At 43.1% G+C, this 22327-nt stretch overlaps 2 protein-coding genes across 11 annotated transcripts in view; one reads left to right on the top strand and one right to left on the bottom strand.

The window, feature by feature from the left end:
- The window catches only part of gpatch8 (G patch domain containing 8), a 35821-nt gene extending 34872 nt beyond the window's left edge, over positions 1–949 (bottom strand). For 3 of the 8 annotated variants that reach the window (XM_080856584.1, XM_080856583.1, XM_080856580.1), the window contains exon 1: positions 867–931. Coding sequence is in view for 2 of the 8 variants with exons in the window: in XM_080856576.1 (XP_080712702.1) it covers positions 114–137; positions 867–911 (69 nt within the window). In the remaining 6 variants the exon portion in view is untranslated. Of the gene's footprint in view, positions 1–113; positions 138–866 lie in introns of all 8 variants that reach the window. The other 5 variants (XM_080856578.1, XM_080856581.1, XM_080856579.1 and 2 more) reach the window with 3 other exon arrangements.
- A 3783-nt stretch (positions 950–4732) lies between these two features.
- Positions 4733–22057, top strand: map3k14a (mitogen-activated protein kinase kinase kinase 14a). 3 transcript variants are annotated; one of them, XM_080856353.1, is made up of 15 exons: positions 4733–4840; positions 11122–11393; positions 11498–11570; positions 11929–12145; positions 12359–12676; positions 13829–13960; positions 14405–14537; positions 16440–16568; positions 18688–18792; positions 18919–19076; positions 19397–19547; positions 19854–20338; positions 20483–20621; positions 20718–20818; positions 20979–22057. In XM_080856353.1, exons 2-15 carry the CDS (start codon positions 11132–11134, stop codon positions 21171–21173), a joined length of 2598 nt encoding a protein of 865 aa, XP_080712479.1. In that variant the 5' UTR covers positions 4733–4840; positions 11122–11131; the 3' UTR covers positions 21174–22057. The 3 variants fall into 3 exon arrangements, with proteins under 3 accessions (XP_080712479.1, XP_080712481.1, XP_080712480.1); XM_080856355.1 differs by having other exon boundaries at positions 4735–4840; positions 11119–11393; XM_080856354.1 differs by lacking the exon at positions 4733–4840 and adding an exon at positions 9716–9826 and having other exon boundaries at positions 11119–11393.
- The last annotated feature ends 270 nt before the right edge of the window (positions 22058–22327 follow it).

Raw genomic sequence — 22327 nt, 5'->3', positions numbered from 1 at the left:
ATATATAAGCCTCTGGACAGATGGTCTCTACATACGCCTCTTCCTTAGATCTGGACAAAACAAACCAACATATTTTTAAGGATGGTCTGGCCTGACAGTCAGTAGGGAATTACCTTAAAGCTTTCGCGGAAGTGCAACTGCAAGTATAGAAACAAACACAAATGATAAGTTACATCATGAAATGCCCGTTTATTTATGAGCGTAAAGGACCTGTTCAAATATTACAGTTTGTGGTTTTGAGGCCACATCAACAAAAAAATTCGTCTGATCCAAATGGTGGAAGCCTGTTTACTATCAGGCCTACGCATTTCCCAATCGATGTTGCTTGAAAGACACAGCCACTTCATGTGTCACTGTTTGGGATAGCTAGCAAGCTAGCTAGCCAGACAACCATTTGGGTAACGTTGGCTAACTATCGAGCTAGCTAGGTCATTGCCCTAATAGCTAACTTGCTACCCACTAAAACTACACAGCAGTTTCTCTGATCAAGGTCACGAGACTTAATGTACCGCCGATAACAAGACAGTGCCCTCCGTTATGTTATAAAACATAGACGTGAAACTGTCAGTGGATGCACTAATAGGATGCTTTGCCTGTCTCTTATTTGAGCTGCCAACCTTCTTAGCTAGCATAATTAGTTGTCACCGGGCTCTGCAGCTAACCTGCTCTTCAGTCGTAGTGCTAGCTAACCAGTCTGCTAACATGTCATGCAGCTAGCTGCGCAAGAGAAAACAGAATCGAAAATGGACCTGAAATAATTTTCCTCCGTTGTGCAAACAAAAGCACCACATCTGCAGAGATATTACGGTGAAGGGCAAATAGAATATTTCCGAGGACCACGACCTCAATTTAAAAGACAAGTTTACCTGGAAATCACGTTCTTCGTTGAACCTAGAAAATCTGTCAGCCATTTTCAGACCGTAGCTCCTTTCGTCTTTACAGCAGCATCGGCGTTGTTGTCCCTTGCTCGTCCTAAACGCCCACTAAAGACGTCAGATGAGATAAGCAGCCAATAGTAGCACGCTTTACACCGTGATTGACGTAGTCTTCGCCCATACATTGGCATTTAGAATATCAAACGATCGAACGTTTCACTCAGCATCTGAGTTTTATTTATTAAGCGAATGTGAGCTGTCTTTCAGAGTAGTGTTAATGAACATTTTCTTTTTTCCTATCAGATATGCATTGGTGTAATGTAATTTAAAGTGTTAATATCTGCGTTAGTGTACAGCTCTTAATAAATGCATGAGTTTAGTGAATAATCTCTGCATTCACTGTTGCTATGTTAAGTCTTGGATCAAGGGAGACCTCTGGTGGCTCATTGTAGTGGAGGTAGTCTGGTGAACGTCCTCTCAGTTCAAATATATAGGCTATCCTACTTATATAGGCTATATGAATTACAGACGGAACAAAAAAACGTATTTTTACCCAATGAAAACTTCCATTGACAAATGTAAATGTTTCAAACAGTCAAGACATTTGTTAAGATACTCTCAGATGCTCTCAAAACAGTCATATATTCACTGTCAAATGTCAATCATTTCACACATGTCAAATTACTCCTCTTTGGTTACGGACAGTAGAAGCTGAAACATCTGATCTCTTTTGGCCACTCCTAGATGAAGAATTCATGGAATTTAACCAACCGTTGCAACAATAAAACCAGGATGGATGCTTGCTTGACCTTCACTGCAGTGATCACTCTGAACTTTGTCTTCAGGGACTATTTTAAAACTTGTTGCACAGTGATGTTGCTGTGTAATCATATAGGCCTAAATCAAGGATGGGCAACTGGCGGCCCGCGTGCCGCATGCGGCACGCCTCTTCATTTATTGCGGCCCGCCGATACAGTTTAAAAAAAAAAAAATGCTTCATTCTGTTGACGGACTTTTACCTTGACATCATTCAAAATGCACGTCTTGTGGTAAAGGGAACAGCTATGACAGTAATCTAGCACCATGCTAACATAGCTCCTAAGTTTCCTAAAGGCACAGAGCTATGCAAGCACAACATAAATACTTTGAATCGTCAGTCAGAGAAGCAGACTCAGCTTTTTCGGAAATAACTCTGAAAGTACTCTGAAACGGTCACGTTGGCTGGCATCGTATCAGGTGGCAGGGAATATAGTCATATAGTGATAGAAAAGTCATATAGTGAGGGAGAGTTTGTGAAGTCTTGTGTACGTGATGTCGTTGCTATCCTCAACCCCGAAAATGACGGATCATAGCGGTCTGTGTCAGACCTGCAGCTGTCAGGCACGGAAATTGAACAGATGATATCTTTAACAACTTAATCGAGACAAAGTTATGTACAGATCTTGAGAAGTGCCCTCTCAAAAGTTTCCTTGGCCCCACCAATAAAACAATTAAAAAACGTTTTATTTTGAGATCGTCAAATTCACACTTAACTGCAAATCGAGTAGCACAGGAATCCAGCCTGTTTCAGACTGCAATGGGAAGCACACGCCTCTGTTTGGTCGTGATTGAGTGAGTGAACAGACGTTGATAACGTTTAGTAAACAGACTTGGACCAACAGTCCGACCCAAGCTGGTGAAAGCTGCCATAATCAGCTGCTGGATATAAAGGTGATGAACATAAAGTTTAAAATAGTAAAATAAACTAAATGGTTAAATAATCTCGAGTTAATTCTAGATGTCATGGCTCTCTTGTATCATGCCGTTCATTGATCCTGTGGTTATGCTACCTTACTCAGTTGAACTCTAGCCTACAACATTAACCTACTCACTTGAGCTGCAAATCCCTACCATACTACAGTATAATTATCACCTATCTCAGCAGATGTCTTCAATATGTTTATTGTTGTGTCATATTTTAAATCTATATTTGTTAATTTCTCTTCCTAAAACTCACTAGAAGACACTATTTAAAAGGTTATTTTCAAAAAAAATCTTATGGGGGAGCATGCCCCCAGACCCCCCTAGTTTTGCTTGGTCACAGGAAAAATAATAGGTGTTTTCTAGGGGAAAGCCTGCCCTAGAGTGGGAATCGGCCCTCTGGTAGCGATAAAGAAAAATTGTGGCCCTCTTCAGCATTAAAGTTGCCCATCCCTGGCCTAAATGATGCCTTTGTGCCTGAAGTATACATTTGCTTCTATCAGTATTTTTACCCGGAAAAATTTCAAGCTTTTCCCTTTGCTCATATATTTTGATTCAGGGATGATTCTCTTGATTTATAGAAGATTCCTGTTGCTTCAGAAAGGCAGGGCCCAAGCATTTGAGCTCAGCAGTCAGAATTGGAGTACAAAAAGATGTTCCATGTTACATGTAAGCTATCCAAAGTAGATGTATTGTGTCAGGAATTCAGTTTTTTGCCGGTTGTATGTTTTTTTATTACTTTCAGAACGCTTACATTGAAGGATTTTAAAAATCAAAACAATATGGTAAAATCCTTTTGTTTATTTGTTATTGAACAAATTGGGTTTGCCAGACAATTGTTTAAAATATGAAGGCGAGTGATTCCAGGCTTGATCATGTCTGGACTTGATGGCTGAGGCAGACTAAGAATGGGAACAGAGATGGGAGGTCAGAACTAGTTAAAATATGCAGTCACGATTTAAATTATGAAGAAACCATATTGGTTTTGTAATTTCACTTGTCATGGATGAGAAGGTCATATTTACAACAACATTGGTTTTCTGCTAAATTTTATTTCAAAGAGTTTCACGTACAACCACTAGATGGAGACAGATACCAGTAGATAAACTGATGTCCCATTATGGCTTGGTGATTTGTATAGTCTAATCGATTGGCCTCATTAGTTCGTTTGTAATTAGTATCTTAGGTTATTCTTAACATATTGTTCAATTTAGTTTTAATTTCTCACTAACATATCCAGGATTATTTGTTTTAGCCACAATAGAACCACATTTTAACCAAAAATGCTGGTGGACTAAGTGTTAGGCTGATCAATTGACACTTTCAGTTTGTGTAAAACTGCTTAAAACAGGCCTTCTGCTGTTTGAAGAGTTGGCTTACTGCACTCCCACTGGCACTTAGAGTGGGATGGTTTGTCTCCATCACCATGTCCACTGCTCACACACTAACTCATATTACCTTCTTATTCTCAAGTGTCATGAAGAAACGCCACCTGCTATGGCAAGCAATTTCCCTTGTTGCGAAGGCAACCAAATCTTTTTGTTAGATCATGGGTAAAATGAATTGTCCTTACTGAAGTTCATAGCTCTGTCTTACTTGTCTGTGAAAAATGTGTACGATTGTCTCAGTAATCGTAGCATTTACAGCATCTTGACCAATTAACCCCCGATCAGTGATACAATTTAGAACATAGAGCATACGTTTCCATAAATGAGAGAAATCGTCCTTGATGTGAAGCCTACATGTGTGGTGGTTTGGGCCTATCCGTTTCAATAATTCAATAGAATTCAGGGTTTCATGATTGTAGAAAATCAATGTAACTTCAAGATTTTCTTGAATCCAAACACATATTTTAAAATTAACTACCGCAACATTATTCCTTTCTGAAAGGGAGTCAGTATCAGTCTACGCCTTCCTATTTACCATTACCATGTCATTCTCTACGGCATAGAGATCCACAAAGATCAGAATTGTGCACAGTCTTTCACCTGTTTTTTCATCGATTTCCTCTGACACCAGCCCGTTTTCCAACCTGCAGCTACAGTATACTGCGACACCTCGTGGCGTACAAAGAAGTCAAGTTTACTTTCGCTTTCCTGCCACTCCTACCTTTGTATTTGAAGGAGTTCGCTTGTTGAGACATTTTGAGGAGTCCCTCATCTGATGTTAAAGGGTTATCTGATCTTCAAACAGTCCAGATATTCTCTGCCAATCGATCTTACGTCGTAAGTAAACACATTGTTTTCATCTGAAATATCGAAGTATTCAGAACTGCAAGACCAGTTGCTTGACTTTTTGACTATACTTTGGTCGTATTTATATCCATGAAATGGCGGAGGGAAATGAGGAAGTGTGTGTAAAATGCGACATGAGCGATTGTGTCCTGTTTGTATCAGCTTGCATAGGCGACATTGATATTTACATATACATTTAAGTCTGTTAAAGACTTAATCATATTATTTTCACTCCGTTGAAAATGATAGACATTGCTTGACATGGATGGCAGTTTAACAACAAAAGAAGGGTGTAACATTAGTAAAGTTAGTTAACTATCTGCGTTTTTATTATAAAAACGTTTTGTGAGGCTGTCTGTGCAGTAACACTAATTTTGTTTGCTGAAGTGAAAATTGTACATAGATTTGTGAAATTTTGGAGCGCTTTTACTTGCTATTGAACATAGCATCGAACATTGCATGATAGTGTATTTCAAGGTAGTAGCTAAGGTGAGTTCTGCAGTGTTTCTCAAATAGCCCTCTATCTTGCAAGCGTCCAGCACATAAGCACACGTTTTGTGTAGATCCTGAGGTACTTTGCTTTTAGGGACCTTTCCTAATAATAATAGTTTAAATAGGATATAGTAAGATATGTTTTGGGTTGTTGTTGGTAGATATTTGTCAGTTATGCATGCAGCGCCATTTTAACATAACTCTCACAATAGGCGCTGGTAGTTAGTTTCCATCATCAGGTTGACAACTGTCATCAGAGATGCATGGCTAGACAAAGCTTGAGGGTTTACCTGGGGTTTGAAATGGGGCAAAAACTCAAGCATTATAGATAACTATTTAAATCTCTTAGTCAGTTTTGTTTATGGCTCTGCAACAATATCATGAAATAGAATTACAATTTTTTGTGTTTTCTCTAAGAGGAAATCTGCTAAATGATAGCATGACCAAAGACAAGTTTGTAGGTGATGAATAACTTAACTTTAATTGACTCTACTTGAATTACTTTAAAGCATAATATGTTTCTCTACTGTCAAGGAAACAATGCCTATTTTGCCTGGGCCCAAATTTGTATGTATTTAAAAAATCTACTTCCATTTCCTTTATAATGAATCCAGAGCAGTCTGATTCTTGCATGAAGCCCATGTACATATTTAAATAATAAGATTCAGCCAGTCATCATATTTTTAAAGGCGTAGTGTGTAGGATTACCCCTTCCTCACCCCTTCCTTTCCAAGCGTGTAAGGGTACCTTTGGTATCAGGTGCCATACAAACACAGAAGGCCCTCTCTAGAGCCAGTGTTTTGGTTTGTCCCATTTTGGCTACAGTAGAAACATGGGGGGCGCAACATGGTAGACTCCCTGGAAGATGACCCACTACCTTCTTATGGGGTCCCTCAGGGGTCCATACTGGGTCCCATACTATTCAGCCTGTATATGCTCCCACTGGGTGACATTATAAGAAAGCATAACATTTCTTTTCACCTCTATGCAGATGATTCACAGCTTTACCTGCCATTAAAATCTAGGGACTCCATCCAATCTCTCCTGGTCTGTCTTGAAGACATTAGAAACTGGATGGCCAACAACTTCCTCCAGTTAAATGGTGACAAGACAGAAGTCATCATTTTTGGCCCCCCCAAGGCAAGATGCACTACTCTAAATAATTTAGGGTACTTCACCCCATTTGGCACACCCTTCGCCAGAAACCTAGGTGTCATCCTTGACTCTGAACTCTGTCTTGACAAACAGATTAGTAATGTGGTCAAAACTAGTTTTTACCAACTTAGAGTGATTTCCCGCCTCAAAACCATCCTATCTCATAAAGACCTGGAGATAGTAATTCATGCCTTTATAACATCACGGCTGGATTATTGCAATTCCCTCTACCTCGGCCTCCCCCACTCCTCACTCAGACGTCTACAGCTGGTCCAAAATGCAGCTGCACGTCTTTTAACTGGCACCAAGAGGTGTGAGCACATCACCCCCATTCTGGCCTCATTGCACTGGCTCCCCATTCATTTTAGGATACAGTTTAAAGTTTTATTATTTGTTTTTAAGGCACTCAATGGGCTGGCCCCAGCCTACATCACTGACCTTATACAGCCACATTCAGTCCAAAGGTCCCTCAGATCCTGTACCAAAGGGTTTCTGCATGTGCCACGCTCACGGCTCAATCAGAAAGGAGACAGGGCCTTTGCTGTCGCCGCTCCACGTCTGTGGAACCAGCTCCCTCAGGACATTAGATCCGCCCCCTCTATTTCTGCCTTCAAGTCTAGGCTAAAAACCCACCTTTACTCCCTGGCCTTCCTTTCCCCCTGAACTGTTAACCCCCTGTTCTTGCCTATGTGGGCTGTTATTGTATTATTGTTATACTGTATTATTTGCCTTTTATGTCATTGTAAAGCACTTTGGTCAGTTTATGCTGTATATAAATGTGCTCTATAAATAAAGCTTACTTACTTACTACTACTTACGTATGTAGAAAGGAAGGGCTCATTGTAAACTAACAAAGACAATTCGTAGTTACAGTGTTATACACTAATAAAAACCTAATAATTAATACTTTATTTAATTTCTGCTAATAGATCATCCTAAATACACGCTTCACCTTCAAGTATTATGGACAGACCCCAAAAATGCTATTAAGTTATGTGTTCCTGTATCTGTTGTCCATTCAGGTGTGTGGCAAGGGGCAAGGGGCTTGTGTGAGTGGGAGGGTGGGAGTTGAGAGGCCTGAGAGGCGTATGGCCTCACAGAGACAAGGGAAGTGCAGTAGGGATGCAGCTCATGGCAAACCTGACTCAAGCATGAGGTATCCAGCTCTTCTGTGTGGGTGTGGATGAGTCAGTGTTTGCTTACTCTTTCTCTCTCCTTCCCTCTGTCTCTTTCCCTCTCTCTCTCTCTCAGTGTGTGTGTGTGGGGGGGGGTGTGAAATCTCTGATCTTTTGACCTGTTGCTGAGTGCAATAGAGCCTGAATCTGTAGTTTTTCTCCCCTTCCTCTTTGTGAAAGAGGTGGCTTTTGATTTATGTCTTAACAACCCTGGCCATACTTTCTTTTAAACTAATGCTGTGTGTCTCACATGAAGCATTACACCCAGAGACATCCACATAGACCTCTACATCTGTGTAAAACCTCTCTGCACAAACGTGTTTTCCTCTCTGTTCCCTGTACTCAAAGGGAAGTAATGTAATGTTGGTGTGTGGGTGGTGTAAACCAACTTATTCGTAATGATTGATCCGTGGAATTGAGCTAGGTTCCTTTAATCACGCAAGCGCACAACCACTTGTATATGTTCAAAACGGTGTTGATGGTGCTGTAAAGGCTTACAGAAAATGGCCGTCTTTGTCACACAGTTCCTTCTTTAAGCCCGCCCAGCACAGGAGGCTGGTATGACTGTACGGTTTCGCTCTACATTGATGCAAAACAAGGAAGTTGAAAGAAAAATTTGATCTTGCAATGAGATGGGGGGTAAACAGTCATGTTGCACTCAGAAGTAAATCACAACATGTCCTTCATTTTATCTGGAGGAGATTTACCCAATTTAAATTGTTTTAGTGTAGTGTTTGTAGTGTAGCCAATAGTTTTGTAGTGTTTACCAACAACCCATTTAGTGTTCTCTTAACGTCCTTGTGATTGGTGTGTGGGTTCACCCTTGACGAGGGTGTTCTGTGTTAATAGTTCTGGGAACAAGACTTAGCATGCTATTGGCATGAAGCTTTGAGGGGAGATACAATTCAAGTGGTCACCATTTAGACACGCATAGCTTGTATCTGGATGTTGATGTCTCCAGCCTATTACAAGTATGCCTATTATATCAAATATATATGACATTTCAAATGACATATCAACTTGAGGTAGTGAAGCTGTACTAACATGATTCATCGTGATTTCACCTTAAAAGTAGTGGGCTTTCTTTTGAAGGCAGATCTCTATGTGTGCTTGCAGCAGCATTTTTGCTTGCGGAAGAGAGATGAGAAATGTCATGATGGCATGTTAGGTCGTGTTACCTGTAGCAGATGCACAGAATAAGGCACACATCAGCAAAAAAAATGTCCTCCTGGGCAACCGTTAAGGAAATTTCTGATGTGTGTTGCCTTTGTTCTTTATGTCTCAACTTCTGCTTTCTAATATTTCCCTCCCTAATTACTGCCTGGAATATCATGCTGTGGCTGTATTTCAGGTTCAGCGAGGTTGATGTCAAAAAATGTTTAAGTTGTTTTCCCAGCAACTTAGTTAAGCAAGATTCTTATCTCAACAAAAAATGACACACATTTGAGCTCACATACTGTACAATGTATTAAGCCTTTCTGAAGGTATGGGATGGTGGTACCTAAAGGTTGCTTCTTGGGGCCTTAGTCACAACTATGAGCATTAAGATGTCTTCAGCCTTATCCATTTATTGAACAAACGTTGGTAATAACTTGATTTCACCCTAAGAATAGTGGCCTTCTTTTGAAGGCAGATCTCCATGCGTGCTTGGCCATTTTCTGTCTGCCTTTACAGCACTTTACGTAGTAAAGTTTTAATTTATATTAATACAGACAACATTTTAGGGCCATCCCTCTCAAACAATTGAGATTGACAAAGAGGGAAGGGTCCATTAAACAAGCATAGTTCATAAGAAAGTGCTTGGGCAGGGAATGTTGAAAGTGTGAAGAGTGTGTGCGAGATAGAGAGGGGAGAGGGAGCGACAGGCTCTCTTTGAGTCTCACTGAGAGGGAGGGGTGAATGAGGGGAAGTGGAGATGGCTTTCCCGTAAATCAGCCATAGCCAATCACAAGCTGCCTCGCTCGCCTCACTCAGCTGGACGCGAGCCAGGAAGAGAGAGAATGAGAGAGAGAGAGAGAGAGAGCCTGTAAGGCACTGCTGCAAGGTTGACGGCTGTAGAAGTGAAATGCAGACTTTTCTTCCTGCACTGGGGACAAAAAGAATCTATCCGTGACAGAGAGGAAGCAAAGGTTCCTGCCCCAGCCTGCCTCATTGGGTATGTTCACGTTCTCCCCTTTCCCTCTCTTTTGTCTTCTTCTGCGTCTTCTCTCGCCATTCCAGTGGGAAGCTAAGCGGCTGTAATTATGTGTGTCCGCTCGAGTATCTGTGTTCTGTCTCAGCAGAGGCACAGTACTGATGTTGATGTGTGCACTTCTGACGGTTACAAACAGCCTAACTCTTGTCCAGAGGCTGGGTGTGGGTTTGTACTTTGTACATGCAGGAAACAGAGGATATGTCAGACGGATGGTGCAGTTATTAGAGTATGAAGTATAGAGTATGCATGCACTGAACTCAATGCGCTTTTCTGACAATTTGCATATCATTTAGTTATAGTCATTTATTATCAATGGAAAAGGTGAGCTGTTAACCGAACTCCCATGCATTTTCACTTGGCATTTGATTGAAAGTTAGTTCACCAAGTAAACTGCCATCACCTGATATCAAATGGTTTGTGTCTTTATGCTATGGGGAATTTAGGCGAACACAGTCTGTGGTTGATACTTGTTGCTTTGACTTAGAGAAGTTTAACCTCATTCCAAAAAAAGCGCATTTGGCAGGCATGCTTTTAATGATGTCACCACACCTTATTGTAAGCTGAGGTGTGTGTGTGTGTGTGTGTGTGTGTGTGTGTGTGTGTGTGTGTGTGTGTGTGTGTGTGTGTGTGTGTGTGTGTGTGTGTGTGTGTGTGTGTGTGTGTGTGTGTTAAGTGGATTAGCTGGGGTCAACAGGAGAGAAGGCTCACTGATGCAACAGACTGAAACTCCTAGACTGGGTTGTGTTGCTAATATAGCAATGCTAATCCAAATACAGAACAGCAGTGCTAATAGCTACCTTACTAGCCACCTACAAAACATACCCGCACTGGTTCTCTGAAACAGCCCATCCTATCACAATAATTAATGTCTCTGTTTGCATTGGTTATTTATTAGCATATAGGGTACATTTAATTTCCTTAAATGAATGTTAATGTGGTTTAATGAAGCAAAGTTTATAGAGTCCTCTAAAATAGTGCACTTAATTAAAAACATGAAGTGGTGGACCCAATGCGAGGCTTGACACTGAAATTCCTAATTCATCCAAGAAGATAGGCCTGCTAGCCTGGTACATTTCTGTCACATTTGCAAATTGCACAAATGGATTTGATCAAGGATTTCACTGGGATGTCTGCAAAATATTTCACTTGCATCCTTGTGTGTCCTTGATGTTCTCTGATACTGATGGTTCACGCTCCAAAGGGGTCTGATCGCGTTCCGTTCATTTGAAATACATCTCTGTTGTCTTTCTCAGCAGCAGCTGAAAAATGGCGGTGACCGGGAGGTTTCTGAACTCCACCATGCCCTTTAGAGGGCCACCACTGAAGGGATCCTTCGACAAGAGCATCCACACCAATCCCCCCCCAACAGAGCAGGACTTCAAGCAGGAGGTCAAGGTGGGGAAGGAGCCAAGTGTGGCCCCTTATAGCGCTCTTGCCAGAGTCATCACCCATGGTACCGCAGAGCAGGTCGGAACCCAATCATTCAGCTCGCCCAAGCACACATGCCAGTTTATCGCCCAAGCCCAATGTGAGTATTATGCAATGTATAATTATACTTCTATAACTATAGGAGGTTGGCCTGTAGCAGAAACCTCAGGGAAAGACTCTTACCCATGTTCTCCATCCCTGTAGGTGAATCTCCGGAGTCGCAGGAGTTCTCTCCCACATGCACATCTCCCCCGCATTCTTACAGGCAGTATTCCAGGTATGATGCTACATTCTTCATTCTACCTACTGTGTCAAACTTGCTTTATCCACAGGCATACCTCGAGTCAAGAAACAGGTTAGTCTACCAGGTGGTCACATTACCTCATCCCCATTTGCGGGAATTGCATTCACATGCGGCTGTCACAATGACAAATAGCAAACACGACAGTAAATTCTTGTGAAGGAGCTTATAACTGGGAATAGCGTTGCACTAAGCCAGAGGGCTCTACTCTGTAAAAGCCTATTGCTAAGAAATTGTAATCAGTCTTTGCAGCTTGTGCTGCATCTTCTCTTCTACCTGCCCTGAATCCCCCCTTCTCTCTCCATGTCTCACTGCTTGTCTTTATCGCCTCCAGACCCAGCCCTCTCCAGAGCAGCCACCTGTCCCATGCTGAGCCCCCTGTGACAGCGCCCCCTGTGGAAACCCAGCAGCAAGTTAGTAAGAGTAGGCATAGGAGGAAGCATCGGCGTCGGTGGAGGAGCAAGAAGGAGGATGCAGTGCCCGGGGTCCCCGAACAGGAGACTGGAGAGATTCCCCCGGAGTTGCATCCTTTACACGCAGTTCTGACAGAAGTAAGGACTCGCCCTTTCACTCACACTCATGCCAACACACCCCAAATACACATATACCCATTAGCAAAACTTGTGGGTAAATTTGTAGGGACAGCACCTGGACACTGAAAGTTTTTTATATCCAGGCCACACACACACACACACACACACACACACACACACACACACAGACTTCAGTCTGACCCTTGTCCTCTGTGTGGGTTGACCATCCAGCAGGAGGTGTTTTCAGAGTTCAGCAGCAGCAGCAGTGAGAGTGGTTGGGTCCAGGAGACTGGAGGCTGGGAGACCCCGTCATCCAACCTCTATTGCCACCCCTTCGGGCATCAGAGCCTGGATGTTGCAGGACCAGGTGCCCCAGACTCTGCCTCGGAGCTAGCTGTCAAAGCATTCAGAGCCGTGGTAACCTATGAGGATAAGAGGGATGGGAGGGAGTATATCACCCCCTTCGTCGAGGCAGTGGTGAGAGACTTCAGGGAGAAGGAGGACCAGCCGCAGGAGGATGACATCAACGAGGGTTTACTCCTCCATGAGGTAAGACTCTCTGTCTCCAACACACCCATACACATAAACACAAACATTCATAGGCTCACACTGGCACATGATGCTATTAGAGCATTTTCTATGCCTTGAGTCTTTGCTCATATGTTGCATGCGTGCTGGCAGTCAACACGGAATCAGATGCCTGGATTGCTCACTGCCTGAAAGTGAGGAGTGCTGATAAACACTCACATGCACGCGCTGTGTGAGCACTTCCCTTTGATGTGGTGCTACTCGTCTTGTTTTCTGCATGTCAAGGCTTTCCTGTTTGCTTGTGTGGGCCAGTTCCTCTGTACTAAGAATTTCCCCTGGACTCACATGATCAAGAGAAGCCACAGTCCTCTCATTTTAGTAAATCTTTACTTTGACTTTACTCCACCCTAAGCTTCCTGTCAATGGCTCACACGTTATATACAAACGGCATGATGTGATCACCAGTCGTGTGTTGTTTTTATCAGCATAATGATATGATTGGCCAGTGGCTTCACATTTTTCATCCTGGTTGGTCTTCTGGCCTAATGAGTGCCGTGCCAATGAACCCTTGTTGACTGTGATTTGTGTAACCCTGTGCAGTGTATTGCCTGTGATTTGTGTAACCCTGTGCGGTAGGTGTGGGAATCTCTTGGCACCTTACGATTCGATTCGAATACGATTCAGAGGTCAACGATTTGATTCTAAACCGATTATCAATTCTAAACCGATTATCGATTATCAATTCTAAACTGATAAAACGATTATCGATGCATCTCAATTTTTAAAACATTTGAGTTTGCTACTCAGAGTCTCAAATCACTTCCTACTTTGTGTTTGATAATTAAAGAAAATCAACAGATGAATTACCTTCTCTATTTTTTTATTAGAGAAAAAGCTTTTCCTTGTCACAATTATGACTTTCTATGAACAATGCAATAACCGATGCAGCTTGCATTTCAACATAAAATGGATGTGTGAAAATAATGAATTAATGAATTAATTTATTAATTAAAAAAATCTAGACAGAATCGTTCTATAGAGAATCGAGAGAAATCGAAGAATCGATTTTTTTTCCCACCCCTACTGTGCGGTGTATTGCCTGTGATTTGTGTAACCCTGTGCGGTGTATTGACTGTGACCTTCTGTAATGCTACTTGTCTCGTGTGTGAACAGAGTCTGAAGCCAGTGGATTCTGAGTACCTGGATGGCCGCGATTATAGTAGCAGCCTGATCAAAAGTGGTTCCTATGGAGATGTGTGCCGCATCCGGGACAACAACACAGGTTTTGAGTGCGCTGCCAAAAAGGTTGGTGTGTGTGGAAGGATGTTTGAAGAACTGGGTGTGTCCTATGAATATGTGTGTGTGTGTGTGTGTGTTTGTGTGTGTGTGTGTGTGTGTGTGTGTGTGTGTATGTATGTATGTGTGAGTGTGTGTGTGTGTGTGTGTGTGTGTGTGTGTGTTTGTGTGTGTGTGTGTGTGTGTGTGTGTGAGTGTGTATGTATGTGTTCACTCAAGTGTGTTATTTACAAGGAAGTTTCCTTTTGTGGTTTCTACCTCTTTTGAGATTACTCAAAATGGTTACAGTTCAGCCCTCAAAGGGTGTACATGCAAGTGTATGTGTGTGTGTGTGTGTGTGTGTGTGTGTGTGTGTGTGTGTGTGTGTGTGGTTGTGTGTGTGTTGTGTGTGTGTGGGTGTGTGTTTGTGTGTGTGTGTGTGTCTGTTTAACAGCTTTAGCTCTGTGTCCTCAGGTGCCCCTAGATCGGTTCAAAAGTATGGAGGTAGGTGCGTGGAGCTGCCTGCTTCCCCTGCCCTGTGTCGTGGAGCTGTTCGGTGCTGTCCGGGAGGGACCTAACATCATCCTCTTCATGGAACTCAAGTCTGGTGAGGACACACACACACACACACACACACACACACTATCACACACACATACAAACACACACTATCACACACACATACAAACACACACACACACACTATCACACAAACATACATACATACACACACAAACATACACACACACAGACAGAGGGCCCTTATGTAATAGATACACTCTGCGGGCTCTGACACACAACAAATAAGGGCATGAAGCTGTTTTGATTACTAGGGCACATTCATTTGGTGATTTGACATAACGCACAGACTGAAGGGCATTCAACCGGCGTCTCATTTGGGTGTGTCTGATCTTAAAGATAGGCATTTAATGGAAATGCTTTTCAGGAAGGCCTTCTGCCACTGTTTCTTTGAAATGTTACCTGCATCTCGGATTTCAATGTCTGGCAGACACATCTAATCTTATCTCTGCACAGTTTGTGGCCTACCAAACCTAACATGACAGTTGACATTTCACAGCAGGTCTGTACGAATTCAGTGTGGTTTCTTGAATTAGTAGCACCAACCACATAAATCTGTTTGTAAAACACAACTCCAGTCATTGTAATAATGATAGTGTCATTTAGAAGGCCAGAAACATAGAAAGCCTCATCAGATGCTCAGTGTACATTACATGTAAATCATCTCATAATCAAATCCATCTATGCGTTTTGTATAAAAATGTATTGGAAATTTACACTGCAAACTAATTATTACAGAGAGATGAGCTAAGGTAGCTAGGCGCCTAAACAAGTCATCTGGGTTTCCAAAGTTCCTTAATATTTGAATCTTGGAACCTGGTTTATTGGGATTATTCACTTCACTCTGGGTATTACTTGTGTTTCATGGATGTCTTGGCTGTTTCCTGGAAGTGATTAAATTATCGCGAGTCACTTCATTTAAAGAATTGTCGTTCAATACTATTCTCTAATTTTTCTGTTGACGAGGACTGTTTTGCCATTTCATTATGTAGTGTGGAAATGCTTTAAAGACGACCTTGATGTTTTTGGTTTATCAGTTGATAAGAGCATATACAGCGCTTTTTTTTTCTCCAACACATAAGCAGTTGCGGGACTTTTCTACCCTTAAGATATTAAGACTTAAGTAGCTTGCTTTCATGTGTGTTTATACGGCCCATAGGCCTGTATGTTAAATAATGTGAAGACCACGTCAAAACAAATGATAAGTGGGGGGGCACTGTGGCTCAAACAGTAGCCCCGACAACATTCGGGCTTGACGCTTAAGGAGGTCACGGGTTGGAATCCGGCCCGATTCCATTTCTCCTGCCCACCCCACCTCTTCTCCCTCTCATTTGCTATCACAATCTTCACTGCTCTGTCAATTAAAGGCATAAAAAGCCCAAAAATCAAATCTTAAAAAAAAAAAAAATGATACGTGTCTTGACATCTCAGCACATGTTGGTATGAGTTACTGTTGATATGACTGGCTCAAAAGACACAAATTCATCGGGATACCCGCAATGGCTGTTAATATGCTGTTTCATGTGTCTCTCAAAGGACTACCCTAGCATCTTATGAGTGCATTCATGTCAATAACAATCCTTCTCCACTCCTCCCTTTGATGTCATTACGTCACACACACACACACACAGCTTGCAGCTTTTTGCCCAAGAAATTAGGGGCCCACAATCTCTCGCTCTCTTCCTCTCTCTCTCTTCCTCTCTCACACAGGCACACATTATCTCTCACACGTGCGCTGTCTGGCACTCACACACAGGGGCTGTTTATCCAGAAACAGAGCCATGCAGCGCTCACAGATACATGTGTACTTAAACAGGCTAGACCTCTAGCAGTGTTCTTGACAAATGTAGCAAGTCACATTAACATCCAGTACTCTTAGCACCCAAGCTCACCCGGCCTCCTGTTCTAACCCCTGACCTTTGACCCCTAGGCTCACTGGGGCAGCTGCTGGAGCAGCGGGGGCGGCTGCCGGAGGACCTGGCCCTGTACTACTTCTCCCAAGTGCTGGGGGCGCTGGAGCACCTCCACCAGAGGCAGATCCTGCATCTGGATGTCAAAGGTAAACCACAGCCAAACCTCGACCAAACAAACATGTCTAGAACATTCCCTGTGTACATCCTCACTCACTGTTTGAGACAATGTTTGGCTGCATATGGCTGTGTTAAGTGGATATATCATGTTTTGATTAGGGCTGGGCAACGATTAAATTTTTTAATCGAGATTAATCGCATGATTTCCCTGATTAATCGCGATTAATCGCATTTCTATACACAAAATCCAATAATCAATTCAAAAGTAGTGTATTGCGCACTTTTATTTTAAATGAACAAAAGTGCCACAACATTTGTTGTGCAAACACTTAACATCAGCATTTTTATATAGTAGCAGTTTAATAAAATAAATACTTTGTGTAATTCTCAACTTAAACAATGTTATCAAAACAAATACAAAACTGAAGCTTATTGCCACTGCCAGGGCATTGATGTTTAGAGTGTGGTGAAGCACCAGAAAGTTGTGTTGGCAATATTACAACTCAATTCCATGTAGGCCTACTTGATGGCTGGTTTCCCTGTAATGTTACTAACCAGCCTGGTTATGACGTTGTTTCTGCCATAGCCCTCTGACGTTTGTAGCTCGCTAGTGAATGGCTACTCCCCATGCTAGCTAGCGACAGCTAGCACGTTCAAATTAGTTAGCTTAACTTATCGGGAGCTGGGAGGACAGGGGATATCATTGCACAACAAGCTCAAAATCATATTTTCGATAGTTGATTTTCTTGTCATCCTGAGTTGATCTTAATGGTCGATCCAGTAGGGTGACAGGCTAGGCTAGCCAGCTGCTTAGCTGCTGCTTGCTTCATTCAGAGACAACGAACTTATAGATTCTAGCTAAACAGCTGACCGGTTAACGCCCACTGACGTTAACCTTTGCTGGAGGTGATGCACAGGCAATGAATCGCCACATTATTTCGAGAAGTTTAGCTTTCGTGTATGTTAACTTGCGTGTGGTCAACTTTTCAATGATATATGTCTGTGCCCTACTTAACTCCAGGTTTGTTTATCCGCCCTTTCTTTTCCGGTTGCGCAGCAGTCAAAATAAAAGCCTATTGGCAACAGACTTTTACAATAATAAAATAAATAATAAAACCTGCGTTAACGCGCAATAAAATAATTGTCGGCGTTAATTAATTGATGAATTAACGCAAGATTAACGCGTTAACTTGCCCAGCCCTAGTTTTGATATCTTTGGACTCTTTGGAACATTGATGTATACAGGCTTAACATTCATGATGTTTGTGGGGGAAAACATTCAAACTGATGAGTCAGACAACGTCAAATAGCAGCCACTAAGCTGTAAAGCAGTAAGCCTGCTCATTCATTCAGGGTACAGCCTACTTAATTAGCATTACTGCGCACTAGACGAGGACAAAGTCACTTGCTGTAGGAGCAGCCAAGTAACTGAATTCCTGGTGCCGGTGACATCAGACTATGTGTTGTTTGAATCAGCTCACATTTATCTCTGCCAGAGTGTGTCATTTCTGACCTACAGTTTTTCTCCCCCGAGTGTGTTCACCTCTCTGATAGAGTCTTTGGAAGCCGACTCTGTCGTTTGTTTCTGAGGCCTGTGTGTGTTTTCTGTGTATTTATGGCCAAACACGCAGGGATGAAGTGTCTCACACACACACACACACACACACACTCAGGCTGCGGCACCTGTGGCCTCTAGCAGCCGGCTGGCGGGGAAATTCCCACTGCGTGACTCATGAAAGGAGGGGGAAGGGAGGCAGAGTGAGAGAAAGACAGAAAGAGAGGAAATCTAAAAGATTGACAGAGAGCGGAACAAAGTTGGTAGAGTTCAGAAAGACCAGATGATAGAGAAGAAAATCTGATAGAGAGATGGAGGCAGACACTTACAGAGGCAGAAAAGAAGAAGATTGCTTAAATCTGAAACAGGAACAAAGACTGAGGAAGTGGGTGGAGGACAAATTATGGAGCTGAGAATGTGTTTGCAGCGCCCCCTGTTGTTTGGTGTGGAATAACATGTAAAAATAACACGTAAAAATCAGTATACTGGTTTCAAGGTCCTGAATATAATGTGTTTTGTGTGTGTATGTGGTTGTGTGTGTGTGTGTGTGTGTGTGTGTGTGTGTGTGTGTGTGTGTGTGTGTGTGTGTATAGCTGATAACGTGCTGCTATCAGAAGATGGGAAGAACACCTTTCTGTGTGACTTTGGACACTCAGAGAAACTTAATACACATGGCCAGTGCGTCAGAGTAAATACAGGTAGCGTGAAATACACACCATCACAAAGCATTTCATTCAGTGTTTTCCATTCTCCATTCATGTGATGAAAATAACCTTATCGTTGATCATCTGTGTGTTTGTCGGTGTGTGTTAATGTGTGTGTAGATATGAAAGGCACAGAGACACACATGGCCCCTGAGGTGGTGAAAGCCGAGCGCTGCGGCACCAAGGCAGACGTGTGGAGCTGCAGCTGCATGCTCCTGCACATGCGCACGGGCTGCCACCCATGGACACGCCTCTACTCCCGCCCACTCTACCTCACGGTGAGTCCCCATTGGCTGAACCAGACGTAGCACTAGTCAGGAACCTACTTGTTGCAAAACAGACAGCTCAGCTTTTGGGAGAGCCACTGAGGGGAGATGGCAGCAGGTTGGAGTCAGGGGGGTTTTAGTGAATTTGATCCCCAAGTTATGAAGGGTATTCCCAGTCACTATATACCGGCGATCCAGTACTTAACATTAAATGGGCGCTAGTGAGGCATGAGCGAGGCTAATATTGCCTCTTCCACCGTGGTAGTGTAACTGCTGCTTATGCATAACCAGATGAAACATGAGTTGTGACAGAACCGTTTCCATGGTTACAGATAGCCAATGAGCCACCACCCTTGAGGGAGATTCCTCCTGACTGCAGCCCCCTTGTCAGTGACATCTTGAAGGCGGGACTTCAGAAAGAGCCAATGAGGAGAGCATCACCGTCAGAGCTGAGGGTACAGGCAACACAAGCCCTCGAAGCAGGTGAGAAGGAAGGAAGTGTCTGCCATCACACCAGTCATATATATGGAGAAGGAGAGAGGAGAGTGGTCATCTAGTTCCAAGTAGAGAAAGGGATATCATTGGTAACTACTTGTCACTGATGAAGGGGCATTTTCAGTCAAACAGAGGAACAACAGCGCATTACAATGGAGAATCCCAATAAAACGTGTTTTAATGTCCCTTAATATCACGTTTCCAACACTGAGATATCTGTGTGTGTGTGTGTGTGTGTGTGTGTGTGTGTGTGTGTGTGTGTGTGTGTGTGTGTGTGTGTGTGTTGTTTTCTAGTGGGTGGACTCAACAGCCCTGTTAAAGGACCGTACGTAAAACCATTGAAGAAGTTAGACAGGCATATCCCTGCCGCGACTGATGCCACCAAACCCGCACCCACAGCCACAGCCACACCCACAGCCTCACCCACACCCCACCCCACCCCGCCAGCCTCCTCAGCCAGTCTGTCCCCGGTGCTGGGGCGAAAGAGAACCACCTCCAGGTGGAAGACTTGCACTCAGCTGGAGGAGCAGGAGGGGGAGACACAAGATGAGGAGGGAGAGCATTCGCCACTGTCTCCAGCTCCGCTGCACACAGTCAACGTGACCAGCGCCACCACTGCCTCCGAGCAGGAGCCATGCAAGCTGGAGAGGGGTGAGAGGGTCATCATAGACTTCTTCCTCAGTAGTCTCTCTCTGCCCCACACTGCTGAGATCCAGGAGCAGCTCCTCTCCTGCCTGAGCAGTGAGGGGCCCTCACACTTGGACTTATGGGACAAAAAGGTCAGTCCCAATCCCACTGCCTTCCTCCCTTTAGGGCCTGACCCTAACACCTCAGTTGTTATTCACTCATTGTCAAATTCATTCTATCTGTAGCGTTGTCGACTGTTTCTAAACCTGTCCTTCTTCTCTGGCCTGACTTACCAGGACTCAGGCCGCTGGTCTCTCAGCCCAGGTGAAGACCTGAGCTCAGGTGTGTTCTCCAGCAACAGCCAATCAGAGAGCCAACGCTTCAGCATGGACTGGCTGGGAACTCCCCACCTGCAGCCTCCACTTTGCCTTGGAGGTAAGTGATTGACAGACAGACTGACCAATCCCATTCATGTTTGCCAGACCCTTACATTACGGCCTGGTTTTCAACACGCTGCATTTGGCTTGGCAGGAGTGGATGTTTGCATCCAGGACTTCGATGGCCGATGTATTCGCATCCGTGAGAAACCCAAAGTCAGTGTGGGCCACATCGCCCGTGGAATCAGTGAGCAGGTATGGCATGTGTCAGCATCATTTTGTGTTTTTTGTATGTTTCTGCACATTCTGTGCTTTTCATCAACATGTGTGTACGAGCATATACCTGCGTGTCACTTTTTAGCAGATCTCTATTTTTGAAGAGTGAGTGTGTGTGTGTGTGTTTTCTTTCTGTTAGATCTCAGAGCCGGTGTTTAGCCTGCAGAGTAAGGATGGCCGTCCTGTGTCACACAACGAGGAAGTGCAAGAGTCCGGCCTCCTCCTGCGCTGTGTCCCCGCCCCTGACTGTAACCACTCTGGCCACACTCCCTCCTCCTGCAGGCTATCCTGGAGGTGGAGGATCAAAGATGGCTGCCTGGAGGCCAAAAACTGAATTCTTCTACTTGTCTAGCCGTATCCACATCCCTTCATCCTTCTTTTGTGATCCTGTTGCTGTCCATGAGAACATCCAGGTTTTATTCTTGTAGATAGGGGGAGCAAGCAGAAAGTTTTTGCTATCATTTGGTACCCTAAGCTTTGCTAGAACATTTGCAGTATGAGTTTTATCAGCTGACCTTGTCTTTGCATTTCACAGTATCCATGCTCAATTTTTAAGTCCTTGCTGTGAGTATATATGTTGTATTCAATTGCATTTTCAAGTTTTATGTTACGGTTTATGTTACTCTTTATGTTACTGTTTACTTTAAAAGCTGTATTGAACTTGCAGGAAGAAAGAGAGAAAATGGTGGAATTGTTCTGCACTTTGTAATCAGCATCTAAAATGTAACCATGACTGGACTGCATCAACCAATCAGGAAAGCCTCACACTGCCAGGACACACTGCCTTCAAATGATCTTGAATGTACTGTACATTGCACATTTAAGGGATGAGTTTAACAAGTAAAAAACTAAAAAGATTAAAACCACTTTGAGCAGCATTAAAATTCAAATATTTTACCTCAACTGGCATTTTTTTAATTCAGTGTGGCATGGGATATATCCTTATGACTGTGGCTGACTAGTTTTTATGAAGGCAGAATAGTTTACATCCTTCAGAAGGAGAGCAGTAAGAGTCATGTCCCTAACTTAACCACTCATGTCACTCCATGTTCTCTCTTCTTGCTGTTTTATCTCTTCACTAGTACACAGGATATAACTTGTCTGCTTACTGGTAACAGTTTGAAATTGTATCCCCTGGCTCTCATGCCTTAAGCTGAAGTGTTGTGTAAGACAAATCATTCAGCTCAACGTTGATGTAGATTGTGCAGTTAAGCTAGTACGAGTTGTTGCATTTCAATGAATGCATCATACTGTATATATACAGTGCCCTCTGCAATTATTGGCATCCTGTGAAAAAATATTTGTTTGCTGTTTATCATCTTGGTCTTTCACTCAAAATATTCACAAAAATCTTACCTTTTCATTGAAATAAAATGATTGAAAGAAAAAAAAAATTTCGTTAAATAAATACTATTCTCCTAAACAGGTGTGCCACAATTATTGGCACCCCTTAATTTAATGTTTTGAGCAGCCTCCCTTTGCCAAGAT

The sequence above is a fragment of the Sprattus sprattus genome (assembly GCF_963457725.1).
Source record: "Sprattus sprattus genome assembly, chromosome: 18".
NCBI lineage: Eukaryota > Metazoa > Chordata > Actinopteri > Clupeiformes > Clupeidae > Sprattus > Sprattus sprattus.
Note: the sequence above shows the minus strand (reverse complement) of the source record. Positions and strands in the feature narration are given on the sequence as shown.